The sequence below is a fragment of the Cervus canadensis genome, chromosome 13, assembly GCF_019320065.1.
Source record: "Cervus canadensis isolate Bull #8, Minnesota chromosome 13, ASM1932006v1, whole genome shotgun sequence".
Lineage (NCBI taxonomy): Eukaryota > Metazoa > Chordata > Mammalia > Artiodactyla > Cervidae > Cervus > Cervus canadensis.
Genome location: NC_057398.1, coordinates 36,623,915 through 36,637,001, shown reverse-complemented (window position 1 = coordinate 36,637,001; position 13,087 = coordinate 36,623,915). Strand labels below are relative to the sequence as shown.

Genomic DNA, 13,087 nt, shown 5'->3' with positions numbered 1-13,087 from the left:
GGAGAGACAGCCAGCCAGCAGATCCCATTGCACCCACCTGCCCCAGACGTGATCCCCTGGCTGACCTCTCTCCCACGAGATGGCTAAGGCCTGGCTCTTCTGGGGTCCACGTATCCTTAGATGCAGAGCAGCCCTGAGCTCCTCCTGCTGTGCGGAGGGAGGACCTCAGTTCTGGGTGGGAGCGGGCACGGCCAGGGCTGGAACTTGGGGCCTGGGCTCTCCTCAGCTCCCCAGCCTCTTTGCAGCGAGCGCCTAGCGTCCCAAGCCTCCCCTTCCCCTGCAGCAAGGGGCGCATCTCCTCCCTGCGCGGGGAGCCCTGCGCAGCCACATAATTATGCATATAAGATATAAACAGAGCTGTTTAATTATCCTTCGCCACATCAGTGACAGAGTAATTAACAAACATTGCAAGATCAATGAGGAAAAGTGTGACCTTCAGTTTCCTCTGATAGGAAAAGCCCTTGCCGTTCCCACACACAAGGTGACTGCGCTGGGCCTGAGGAGCGGGGAGGGACAGGGACCAGGGCCACTGTCCCTTCAGCGCCCCAGTTCCTCCTGGGGGAGTGGCGAGCCGGCCCGGCAAGAGGCAGGGCTGGAAACTGCCCGGTGACCTCATGGCTCCAGACCTCGCCCCCTCGGGTATGGGATAGCAGCGGGATGGCAGCATGACGCCAGGCAGCCTGCTCAGCCTGGGCCCTGGAGCTGGGCAGCCAGAGCCCAAGCTGCCCACCGTGGCCTTGGGAATGCAGGCCTCTGGGCTGCCCCCAGGACCCCTGCCTGGCCCCCTCCCTGCTGTAAGCCGTCTGCCCTTCAAAGCCTTCTGATTCTCTGCCATATATAGCGAGGGCTCAGCTGCCTCCAGCTATTTTTAGCCCTTTTCCCTGGTCCCTGAGCCACTGAATCTAGCATCCAGAGCCCACCCCTCCCAGGCTGGGTCCCCCACCCCAAGTGGCTTGAGGTCAGGACAGCAGCCCACCAGCCAGCCGGCCCAGGGGGATAGCCATCTGTCAGTTCCTGGAGTCACTCTGCCCACCCTGGGGGCTGGGTGCTGTCTATGACTGTTCTCTCCTCACCCGGCAGGCCCCAGACCCCACAGAACTGCCCTCCCCACTGTCTCCCAGGAGCGCAGAGGCTCTGTCTACCTGCTTCTAGGTTTTCTCTTGTGCCGGAGCCCAGCCCGGCGCTCAGACCACCTCCAGGTGGGGTTGGGGGCAGGAGAAGAGCCCGCTGCTGGGTGCTGGCCACACCTTTCCCTGGCCATGCTGTTAGGACCCCCAGCCTGGGGTCCTGCTGCTCTGTGGGCCCGGGTGTGCAGGCTCAGACAGGAGTAGAGAGAACACACATGTCCTCTGGGGCCTGACGAATCTCACCCTCCTGAGTGTCCCCACCCCTGACTCGGGGCGGGGTATTATAGCAGGTGGTCGGTGTTAGCAAGTGTCTGCACGGGAAGGCACATCCTGGGGGGGCGGGGGGTGTCCCACAGGCTTGCAATGGTGGCACATAGTGTGTGGAAGGGGGTTCGTCTCCAGGGAACAGCCCCAGGCCAAATGGGACGGTCTTGGGAAGCTGGATGTGGAATTTGAGGTGGTCTGGGTACGCTTGTATGTGTGTCTGGGAAGGTCACTGGGACGTGAGCTTGTGAGAGTGTGTGTGCATGCACGGCCCCATGGGGAGGTGGCTGCGGGGGACTCCCCTTGTGCCCTGCCGTGGACACTGGAGTGAGAGATGTGGACCGTCAGCCGCTGTGTCTCCGGCCCTGACTCTCCTCGGGGTGGCCCACCCTTGTGCGTGAACACGAGTGACCAGAGGGTGGCAGGGAGGTTTGTAGGCTTCCCTGTGTCATAAGTCTTGGCTGGGGTGGGGCCCTGAAGGAGTCTGAGCAACACATCAGCAGGCTCTCTGCCCCCTCGGCCCTGTTGTCTGGGACCGTTAGCAACCGGGGTGGGGGAGCCAGGAGGGGCCAAGAGGACAGGCTCTGAGGAGGCTTGGGGCAAGCCCCTCGTCCTCCTCCCGGGGATCAGGGGTCTGTGTGTCCATTTGTGGGGGGAGGGAGGGCCCTCCAGGCCAGCTCTGCTGGTCCCACCCCTGACCAGTCCCCAGGGGTCCTCCTGACTGCCCAGCCACTGGCTCACAGTCCTACCTGTCCCCAGCCCCCATTCCCACCCCCACTCCGGAGGCAGGTTGAGATCTGGCCTTACTTCCAGTAAAATGACTTCTCTTTCATATTAGGCCAAGGCGAGAGAGCGGAGACATTTATGAAACTTTGTTTAATGTACTGAAAAGCCATCGGCCAGAACATTTAGGAAATTGATTTTCCTGGCATTGATGAACTCGTTTTATTTTACCCCAGTATTAATTACTTTTTTTTTAAACAAATTAATTTAAGAGTCGTAAAACCTAACAAGTGAGCCAAATGTCCATAGATCATGTCCTGCTCCGCCCCCTCCCCAGGCCGGCCCCCTCCCTCTCTGGGGGTAGCCTGTCCCTTGGCTACCCTGCTCCCTCCCAGAGGTGACAGCCCCTCTCCTCTCCAGTAGGAGAGGCCTCTTCGCTGCGGGACTACGCGGCCTCCACCATGACCGAGTTCCTTGGCATGTTTGGCTACGATGACCAGAACACGAGGGACGAGCTGGCCAGGAAGATCAGCTTCGAGAAGCTGCACGCTGGCTCCACCCCTGAGGCGGCCACCTCCTCCGCGCTGCCCACCTCCGAGGACGCCCTCAGCAAGCGGGCGCGGTTCTCCAAGTACGAGGAGTATATCCGCAAGCTCAAGGCCGGCGAGCAGCTGTCCTGGCCGGCCCACGGCACCACGGCCGAGGGGCGGGCGGGCAAGGAGGCACTGGGCCCCCTGCCCGGCCTGCGGCTTCCCAGTAGCACCGCACACCTGGAGACCAAGGCCACCATCCTGCCCCTGCCCTCGCACAGCAGCGTCCCCATGCAGGGCCTGGTGGCCCGCGCCTCCAAGTACGACTTCTTCATCCAGAAACTGAAGACGGGTGAGAACCTGCGGCCCCAGAACGGGAGCGCCTACAAGAAGCCGTCCAAGTACGACCTGGAGAACGTCAAGTACCTGCACCTCTTCAAACCCGGGGAGGGCAGCCCTGACATGGGCGGGGCCATCGCCTTCAAGACAGGCAAGGTGGGGCGCCCCTCCAAGTACGACGTCCGGGCCATCCAGAAGCCTGGCCCCGCCAAGGTTCCGCCCACCCCCAGCCTGGCTCCTGCACCCCTCGCCAGCGTGCCCACCGCTCCCAGCGCCCCTGGGCCAGGCCCTGAGCCATCTGCCTCCCTGCCTTTCAACACTCCCGAGTACCTGAAGTCAACCTTCTCCAAAACAGACTCCATCACCACGGGGACCGTCTCCACTGTCAAGTAAGGCGCGCGTCACCCTCATTGCCAACCCTGAGTCCAACAATGGGGTGACCCAGAGACCCACTTTCTTCCTCTGAAGCTCACACTTGTGGACACATGCAGCCGCACCTTATGCACATCTACTGTGCACCCAGATTCTCACACATGTACTTACACACACTGCCTACATAATCACTCACACCCAGTTCATGGGCCCACACACTACACATATTGCTGTGTGCACAGACACTCACTCACATACCACATACAGGCAAACCTTGTTTGCACTTCAAAGATGTTGCGTGTTTTTGCACACTGAAGGTTTGTGGCAACCCTGCGTTGTCAGCTGATGGTTAGCATTTTTTAGCAGTAAAGCATTTTTTAATTAAGACATAGGCATGGTTTTTTCAGACATAATGCTATTACACTTAGTGGACTACAATATGGTGTAAGCGTGCCATTTCTGTACTCTGGGAAACCAAACAAATTCACGTGACTTGCTTCATTGTGACCATCGCTTGATCATGGTGGTCTGGAAGTGATCCTGCATCATCTCCAAGGTCTGCCTGTGCTTCTGTGCACTTGCTCACCTGCTGAACCCACCTGCCAGAGTCCTGTAGCCCCATCTGCCCACAACAGGCTTTTTCTCCCTGCCACCGTGAGGGCCAGCTGCAGGCTCATGGTTGACTGGGAAAGCCCTACTCTGGATTGCGGGTTCAGGGCTCCAAGCTGGTGGCCTTGGCTCCTGGATTCAGAGCCTGGGCTGTGTGAAGGGCAGCAGGAGACGGTAGGAGGCTGGGGTGGGCGGACCCAGCGCGAAGCCCTCGGCAGTGGTAAAATGACTGATGGATCCATGTGTGGGGCTGAGAATACCTTTCCCCACAGCCATCCCTCTTGGGGGAGGGCCCAGAAACCTGAGAGCAGACCTAGAGAGCCGCCCTGGGCATGGGGGTTGTGGGGGGGGGCGGGGGGCTTTTCCAACCCCTCAGCCACACTTGCTTGGTGCTGCTCTTGCCCTTTCCCCTGGGGTCTTCCCTAGTGGTCCCTGGTACCCCTCTTCAGCCAGAAGTGTCCTGACCCCGCTGTGTGCAAGAGGGGCCAGGCCCCAGCTTCCCAGGCTTCTTGAGGGTTGGACTCTAGGTCAGACCCATGTTCAGGGTGGAGCCCTCCAGCCCTGCCAGCTTGAAACAGCCAAGCCCTTGCCAAAGGTGGGCCAACTGAACCCAACTGTGCTAGTTTTCTGCCAAAGGACTTTTCCCATCCCACCTTAAGTGCCCAGGACGCTACAGAGCAAGGGAGACAAGGGTCAGGACTCCAGGGCAGGGAGCTGCCCCCAGACACACCTGGGGCAGGAGGCCGACTCGTCCACTCATCAGCTGTGCCCTGTGTGTCTCTCACCAGGAACGGATTGCCCACAGATAAACCAGCTGTCACTGAAGATGTAAACATTTACCAGAAATATATTGCCAGGTAGGCCCCTGGGGAGGAGACTACCCTGGAGAGGTGGGTGGGGCAGGAATGCTGGGGACCATGGGACCGCATGCCCATCTGACCGCTAGTATCAGCTGCCTGCTGCCTCCCCACCCCCACACACTCCTGCTCCCAGACTCCCTCCAGGGACTGCCCTCTGCCGCATCTCAGAGCCCCTGCCCCCTTCACGAGGTCCAGACCACAGGCCCTTAAGCAGCTCGTACCCCAGGCAGGACTCGGGTACCTAAAAGGGCCTGCTAGCAGGGCCCAGCCACAGGTGAGCACAGGGCCCCCCCTCCACAGCTCATCCAGAGCCTTGGGGTGGGGGGCAGGAAGGGCAATGCAAGCCACTCTGGAACAGTAAGGGGATGAGAAGGGGTGTGGGCAGGTGGCCTCAGCATGCAACACCCCCCCACACACCACCCTGGGCTAGACATTGACCCTCACCACCTGACTCCAGGCCTGCCCCTTTACCTCCTTAAGGCAGCGGGCTTGGCAGGTGAAGAAACTTCACCTCATCAGATCCCCCAGCTCAGGCCCCCGGCGGGCAGTGCCTGGCGGGGCAGCACCTGGCTGGGCCAGGCCCTGGCAGCCGTGTTTCTGCTGATCTCCGTCCCTCTCTGTGTCTCCCTCCTGTTCCTCCTTGTCTTTTCAGCTTTGCTGTACTCTCTTTATTATTATTATTATCATTATTATTAGTGCCTCAGCAGATGGCTCTTTTGGCAGCTTCAGCTTAAATCTTTATTTGCAAGTGGTTCTCCCCGTTACACGGGGCTTCCCCTCGATCACTCCATGGTGGGGCAGGCAGGCTGGGCCCACCACCTTGTCCACGGTTATCACGGTGTGTTCTCCCTGGGTGGTCATCGTTCAGCCTACAAGATCCCCCACTCTGGCAGTGTTGGACCCCGGAGAAGGCCCAGGGCACTCTGAACTGTAGGCGGTGGTGACCAGGCAGCTAGTAGGGGCTCCGGGCTGGGGAGTTGGCCAGAGAACATGCTCCCTACCACGGGAAACCAAACAGATGCTGGGCTTTAAAAATTCATCACGCTGGACTGTTTCAAGTGTCGGGAAAACCCAGGACAGAGGGAGCCCTTTAACACTTCTCAGTCACAGAACCCTGGGCTGGCCCGACTGGGGTCCCCAGCACCTGACCCGGCGCTGGGTGGGGAGTGGGAGGGCAGCACCTGCAGAAACAGCAGCTGGGCCCCCTTGGGGCTCATGCCTTCCCCACCTCATCCCATCCCATCCTGGGCCTGTTCCCCTGACCCTGCTCTGGCCTCTGCCTTGGCCCTGCTTCCTCCCCCCAGTGTTGGTGCCAGGCCTCTGTGTGCCCCCCCAACCCCACCCCGGCATTCCCTCTTGGGGCAAATAAGGCTCAGTCTGCAGCTCAGTGGGTTTGGGATTCCCAGTGGCCCTGTCACTCTCCTTGGCCTTCTCAGCCTCTGCTTCACAGACACAGGGGCCACCTCTGCCCCTCCAGATCTCCACCCAGGGCCCCCACACCCCAGCAGCAGTCCTCTGGAGCACAGGCACAGACTGTTCTCAGCCACAGAGGCTGAGGACCCTGGAGCTGGCATCCAGAGAGGCCTGAGCCCACCCCTCTTCCCTGCAGGTTCTCAGGCAGTCAGCACTGTGGCCACATCCACTGCGCCTACCAGTACCGCGAGCACTACCACTGCCTCGACCCCGAGTGCAACTACCAGGTATGTCCCGTGGGCACTGACCCTGCTCCCGCAGGCTGGCACAGCAGCAGAGGAGCCTCCTGGAAGCAGGACAGGGCTGCAGGGTTCTGCTAGGGCCACCCGAACTTGACTTGGGCAGGAAGAGAGGCCAGAAAAACTCTCAGCCTGTCCACATTCCTAGATTGCTGCCCACAGGCGTCTGATGGGGTCTGGAGCCCTCTGCCTCCCCAGTAATAATTATTCTTGCTCCCAGGCACTGAGTCTCCCATGCACCAAGGACTGCTTAGACAGCCTGCGTACCTTGTCTAGTCAGTTCTTTCCAGTGTCCTCATGAGGCTGGTACTACTGCCCCATTTTACAGATGATTATGTTGAGGTTCAGATAGACTGACCCTTATGTTCAAAGCTCATCCTCTGGTGGGTGCAGAGCAAGCGAATGAGAGGGGAATGCAGACGGTCTGTCTCACCAGGGAGCCCAGCCTGGCAGGGCCCATCGGTGACACTAGACAAAATGAGTTGTCACCTGTCAGAGGCCTTAACTGAAAGGCTTGGCCCGATTCATCTTCTCTGCTTCTGGGCCTGACGATGGAGAGACGTGAAGAAGGTCAGGGAAGGGTCTGTGGCTCTGGAAACTTCAAAATTATTCCCTCCCAAGTCCAGGGTGCTGGCCTTGGGGCAGTCTGGGCTTCCTCGACCCAAATAGAGTTCTTTGTAAGGAGGACCGGAGGGCCTGGGGGCCAGGCGCGGCTTCCCACCCACCAGGCCCTCTCTCGGCAGAGGTTCACGAGCAAGCAGGACGTGATCCGGCACTACAACATGCACAAGAAGCGGGACAACTCCCTGCAGCACGGCTTCATGCGCTTCAGCCCGCTGGATGACTGCAGCGTCTACTACCACGGCTGCCACCTCAACGGGAAGAGCACCCACTACCACTGCATGCAGGTGCCTGCCGCCGCCCTCCACCCCACCCTCCCCCAGAGGCTGGCCTGCCCAGGCCGGGGCACCTCCCTTTCTCCTTTCCTGGGGCTGGCCGGTCAGAGGAGAGGGTCTCCGGGGCTCAGGCTCGGGCAGTGCCCGGTGGGCCGGGGTGGGGACTTCCCCATGGCCATACTTGGTGCGGGTGCAATTCAGCGAGCTGTTTATACAGACCGACATTTTTCAGGCTTTAACACCAAGAGCAGCATTGCAAATGGTTCCTGAGGAGGTTTTTGTTTAATTCTTTGTTTTAATGCCACGCAGAGTCTGGGCTTTTTCAAGGTGTCAGGTCCAGGGGGAGCGACTTTGGGTTGCAAATAGCAGCCGCCGCGCCTCCCCCGATATTTGTCAGGGGGTTGTTATGGCCTCTGTGAAACAACCTGGGCCAGGAGGAGAGGGGGGCTCGCTCTCCGGGCTCTGAGATGGTGCAGACACTGGCACGGCCCAGCCCTCAAGAGTGTTCGGATTCCACTGGTTTTTACTCAATATGGCAACGCTGCCTGCCTTGGCCCAGCTCGGGTGGGGTAGGGAGGGCCCAGTGCCAGGAACTGTCCGCCAAGCAAGTCCCTGGGCTAAAGGTGACTGCCAGGCCCCTGGGTCCAGCCCTGCTCACTCGGGGGGCTTCAGAGGTAGAGCCACAGATTGGGGACCCAAAAGCCACCTCCTGCAGCACAGGACTCCCACGCCTGTGTGGGGAGGTGTCCCAGGCTCTCTGAAGACAGCCTGCGCCCAGCACACAGACCAGGCCCTAGGGGGCCTGAGGGGTCATCCTTCATTAACTGCAGTCCCACCGGTTGGATGTTGATGGATGCTGAAGCTCCCCCACCGGGGTTAACTGCACCTGGAGGAACAGCCAATCTGAGCTCGCCGGGGTGCTTGGCCTCGGCTCCCCTGACTGCCATTCTGGCCCCTGCAGGTGGGCTGTAACAAGGTGTACACGAGCACGTCAGACGTGATGACCCACGAGAACTTCCATAAGAAGAACACCCAGCTCATCAATGACGGCTTCCAGCGCTTCCGTGCCACCGAGGACTGCGGCACAGCCGACTGTCAGTTCTACGGGCAGAAGACCACGCACTTCCACTGCAGGTGAGCGGAGGCGGCCGGGGAGGCTCTTGGCCTGGGGAGGGCCAGAAGGCAGGGCCCCAGGTCCCTGGGTGGCTCAGAGCCCTGTGTCCTCAGGGCAGTAGGAACAGGAGCCAAGGGCTGCTCCGAGGCCCCAGCTGAGCGTCCAGCCTGATCTTCTACCCCAAGGCCCATCCCTCCCGGGGCCACCGTGGGAGCAGGGCAGGGAGTCCTCCTGACCTCGCGAGGCTCCATGACAGCCTCCCAACGTCCCCCCCTCCACCCCCAGGCGCCCCGGCTGCACGTTCACCTTCAAGAACAAGTGTGACATCGAGAAGCACAAAAGCTACCACATCAAGGACGACGCCTACGCCAAGGACGGCTTCAAGAAGTTCTACAAGTACGAGGAGTGCAAGTACGAGGGCTGCGTGTACAGCAAGGCCACCAACCACTTCCACTGCATCCGCGCCGGCTGCGGCTTCACCTTCACCTCCACCAGCCAGATGACCTCACACAAGCGCAAGCACGAGCGCAGGCACATACGCGCCTCGGGCTCCGGCGTGCTGGGGCTGCCGCCCTCGCTGCTGGGCGCCAAGGACACGGAGCACGAGGAGTCCAGCAACGACGACCTGGTCGACTTCTCGGCCCTGAGCAGCAAGAACTCCAGCCTGAGCGCCTCCCCCACCAGCCAGCAGTCCTCCGCCTCCCTGGCCGCGGCCACTGCCACCTCTGAGGCCGTGCCCAGCACCACCAAGCCTCCCAACAGCAAGATCTCGGGGCTACTGGCCCAGGGCCTGCCTGGCTCCATCCCCCTGGCGCTGGCTCTCTCCAACTCTGGCCTGCCCAGCGCCGCACCCTACTTCCCCATCCTTCCTGGCCGGGGCAGTGCCTCCCTGCCAGTGGGTGCCCCTGGTCTCATGGGTGCCATGTCGTCTGGGACAGCAGGCTCAGCAACCCCTGACACGCCCACCCTGGCGGCCTCGGGAGCTGGTGACTCGGCGGTGGTGGGGGCTGCCTCGGTCCCCGTGCCCCCTGCCTCCATCATGGAAAGGATCTCAGCCAGCAAAGGCCTCATCTCGCCCATGATGGCCAGGCTGGCCGCGGCCGCCCTCAAGCCCTCTTCCCCCTTTGACCCAGGTGAGCAGGCTGGGCCCTGCCTGGGAAGCCCGCTCCTCTCCAACCCCAGGAGCTCTCTGGCCCCCGTGCAGAGCAGAGTAGGGGTGTTCGGCAAGGGTGGCTTTCTATCCCTGGCCCTGAGACCCCTGTACCCCTCTTTCCTGGTCTTTGCCTCCATCCTCTTTATTTCCTGTTTGGGGCCCCTCTCTCTGGCCTGCCCATCCCAGGCAACTCCTGTTTCTGTCTTTTCATCTGTGAAGTATGAGCAGTAATCCTGGCCTCACAGGGTACCTGTGCGTCCCCAGGGCCTCTGCGAGCTCCCCCTACCCTGCCATGTACAAGTCTAGCCCCAGTGGGAGCCGGCCCTGAGCCCCAGGCTTCCCTAGGACCTCCTCCAGGTGACAGGAGGGGACACGACTTCAGCCCAGGGCCGGGGTGGCCACACCACAGGGATGCTCAGGGGATTCAGGCCTGGACAGCCCCTTGAGACCAAGGATGCCTTGCCCAGGCTCTCGCTCTCCATCAGCCCTGTACAGTCGCAAGTTCTGTGATAGTGGAGGCATTCCATTCTGCACTGTCCAATATGGTAGCCCCTTGTCACATGACTGCTGAGTGCTTGAAATTGGCTAGTGGGACCGAGACCTGGATTGGGGTTTCTTTCAGTTAAGCCACATCTGGTCAGTGGCAGCTGTGTCAGAGTTGTTGGGGTCATGTCTCTATCTTTCCTCTGATCATCATGGAGAGTGATTCCCCTTTCTCTCAAGTTTTCTGCTCCTTAAAAAAATGTTCTACTTTTTTTTCCCTCTGAATTTTTTTTTTTTTTTTTTTTGGCTTTTTTGTTTCCCTTGCTCCTCTTTGTCTGTTTTTCCCCATCCAGGTAATTAGCATTAGTAAGATCTTTAAGAAGAGTTCTGCTTTTGTCTGGCGCGGGGCTCACTTCATTCACTCATTCATCAACCACTGATGCTCACTGAGGGCAGCTTATTGCAGAGCCAGGCGCCAGACCAGGGGCTGGGGACATGGCGGGGAAGACAACAGACAAAGTCCTTGCCTTGTGGAGCTGATGGAACAGTGGGGGGATATATTGTTTCCAAATACACCCCCTGGGAGGTGGCCAAGTTGGCCCTCAGTAGTCTGGCTCCTGAGAATGTCTCGAGACTCACTAAGACTGAGGGTCCCTGTGGTGCCCCCGAGCTTGAGCTGGCTGGAGGGTCAGGGCCCTGTTTCCCTGTGGACCCTGCGCTAGTGGCTTTGGGGAGCTCCTGGAATGTGGACTCTGAGTTCTGAAAACTAGCGTCTTCCCACTGGGACACTCCTGTCAGCCGATACCCACCTTCTACTCCACGTGTCGGAGGGTCAGGCCAGACTGCCCAGGGCCGTGCGCCTCTGGTCAGGTGCCTGCAGGCTGGGCCAACACGGGGCTTGGTGGCCAGGCTGTCAAGTACTTCGTTTTCTTAAAAAAAAGCTCCTTCCCCGAAAAGAAAGGTCAAGTGAAGGGGAGGGGGCCATTTTCCTTTATTTTTTAATAAAATGACACTTGCTGTCTGTGAAGCAGCTCTCTGTCAGCTGCAGCGCCTTGGGGCAGATTAATATTTCAGTCACTTGGGGATTGTGGGGAAAGGCTTGGTGGACATGTTCCTGTCAGAAACTTCTTTGGCCCTGTTCTGCTTGGCCTCCTGAGTCTTCTGCCCACCCAGCTCCAGCCTTTGCACCCATGCCCACACCCTGCCCGCTCCCCCCACCCACCCCATCCAGCCCAGCCTGGCCAGGGTGGGCCTCATATCCCTGCCCTGGACAGCTTGACGGGCGAGGTCACATAGTTTGAACCGCTCTGATTGGCTGTCAGCTTCCATAGCCCTGACACAGCAGATGCCCCTCCTGGGCATGCTCAGTGGAAGGCAGGGCCGTCGCCCCGGCAACAGTGGGGACGGGACCCACAGAGGGGGCGCAGCTCCCAGTCTAGATCTGCCACTTTCCCTCAGCATTAACAGAGTCTTTAATAAAAGCCTAAGCGGCAGCCCCACAAATTGACTGTGACAGTCGGTGGAGAAAATGAAGGGCCCCCACCCCCGTCCCAGCCCCCTCCCCAGCCTCCCGCCCTTCTCCTCCAGGAGGCCCTGAGCCAGGACAACTTTGACATAATTTTGCAATAATTATCACTTGAAGAATTGCCACACAGGGGGAAGCGTCACAAGCGATCATGTCAGTGGGAAGAACCACTGACCAGCAAGCAGTCCAGGCTCCCCGAGGGCCCCAGCCCACCCGGCCCGCCGTCTTCCCCTAGGAGGGTTCCGGCTGGTGCCCCTATGAGCCCTCGGTCCCTCTAACACCGTCTTCCCTCCCCTCCCCTGTAGGAAACGGGCAGCAGGCCACCCCTGCCAGGTTCCCCCCAGCCCCGGTGAAGCAGGAGCCCGGTGAGAGTGCTGGCGCCCCAGGTCCCCACGAGGCCTCCCAGGACCGCAGTTTAGACCTGACTCTGAAGGAGCCCAGGTGAGGGGAGACCCAGGCCTCCCAGCTCTGCCCCCTGCAGGAGGCTCCGGGGACAGCACCCTCAGAGCCAGACCCCGCAGGGCCAGGGGCCCACCTCTCCGGACCATGGGTCATCCACCTGCCCCGGGAAATATAGCTGGGCGGGGCCAGTGCCCCATGGGCCGGCTGGGAGGGGTGAGTCTCCGGGCTCGGTCCCACGAACGTCTGAGCTAAAGCCCCTTGGTTTGTGTGTTCCAGTAATGAATCAAATGGCCACGCAGTCCCGGCAAATTCATCTCTTTTATCCTCGCTTATGAATAAGGTAAGAACCATCCATCACACGCCTCCCATTCCCCCACCCAGAGAAATTAAAGCTATGCTGGGGGGTGGGGGGGATGTGTTTGTTTTTTAATGTTTTGCCTCTAATAAGATGAGTTTGTACCATTTAAATTTTGAGGCCATTTTTCATCGGATATAATTTCAGAGCCACTGCTTACAAATTAATTTAATGAACTGGCTGAAGAAATATATTCCAGCCTCTGACACCCTTTTTTTTTCCCTTCAGATGGAGGGTTCCTAAAGCTTTTCCAGAGCCCTCTAACTTCTTTTGCTCTTAGTTATTAATTTTATTTATTTTATATATTTTTTGTTTGTTTAAAAAGGTGGGGGGGGATTAAAGTGGGAGCAAAGCATCAATTTCCACTTTTCGGGTTGAGTAATGGTCTTGGACGCCTTCTGCAGAGGTCGCTCCAGAATATTTATTTTAAATAATGCAGGGTCTTTGTAAATTATACATCATCTCAAATATATTTTCCCCCCTTCACATGATAAATTTGACTACGGCAAGATTAATTTGGTTACTGTACGCAAGTGACTGCCGAGGAGAGAGCTAGGTCTGGGCTGGACCTCACTGGGTGGGGGTCCCGCTGGGCCCTTGGGCTCCTGCTGGCCTCGGCTCCA

The 13,087-nt window shown here is 59.3% G+C and overlaps 1 protein-coding gene across 5 annotated transcripts in view; it reads left to right on the top strand.

Moving 5' to 3' along the window:
- Positions 1 to 13,087, top strand: part of CASZ1 (castor zinc finger 1) — a 155,116-nt gene that overhangs the window by 128,178 nt on the left and 13,851 nt on the right. For all 5 annotated transcript variants that reach the window (XM_043485629.1, XM_043485627.1, XM_043485628.1 and 2 more), the window contains 8 exons: positions 2,538 to 3,372; positions 4,753 to 4,821; positions 6,434 to 6,524; positions 7,280 to 7,444; positions 8,394 to 8,566; positions 8,832 to 9,679; positions 12,013 to 12,148; positions 12,386 to 12,449. In XM_043485629.1, coding sequence (XP_043341564.1) covers positions 2,538 to 3,372; positions 4,753 to 4,821; positions 6,434 to 6,524; positions 7,280 to 7,444; positions 8,394 to 8,566; positions 8,832 to 9,679; positions 12,013 to 12,148; positions 12,386 to 12,449 — 2,381 coding nt within the window. The remainder of the gene's footprint in view (positions 1 to 2,537; positions 3,373 to 4,752; positions 4,822 to 6,433; positions 6,525 to 7,279; positions 7,445 to 8,393; positions 8,567 to 8,831; positions 9,680 to 12,012; positions 12,149 to 12,385; positions 12,450 to 13,087) is intronic.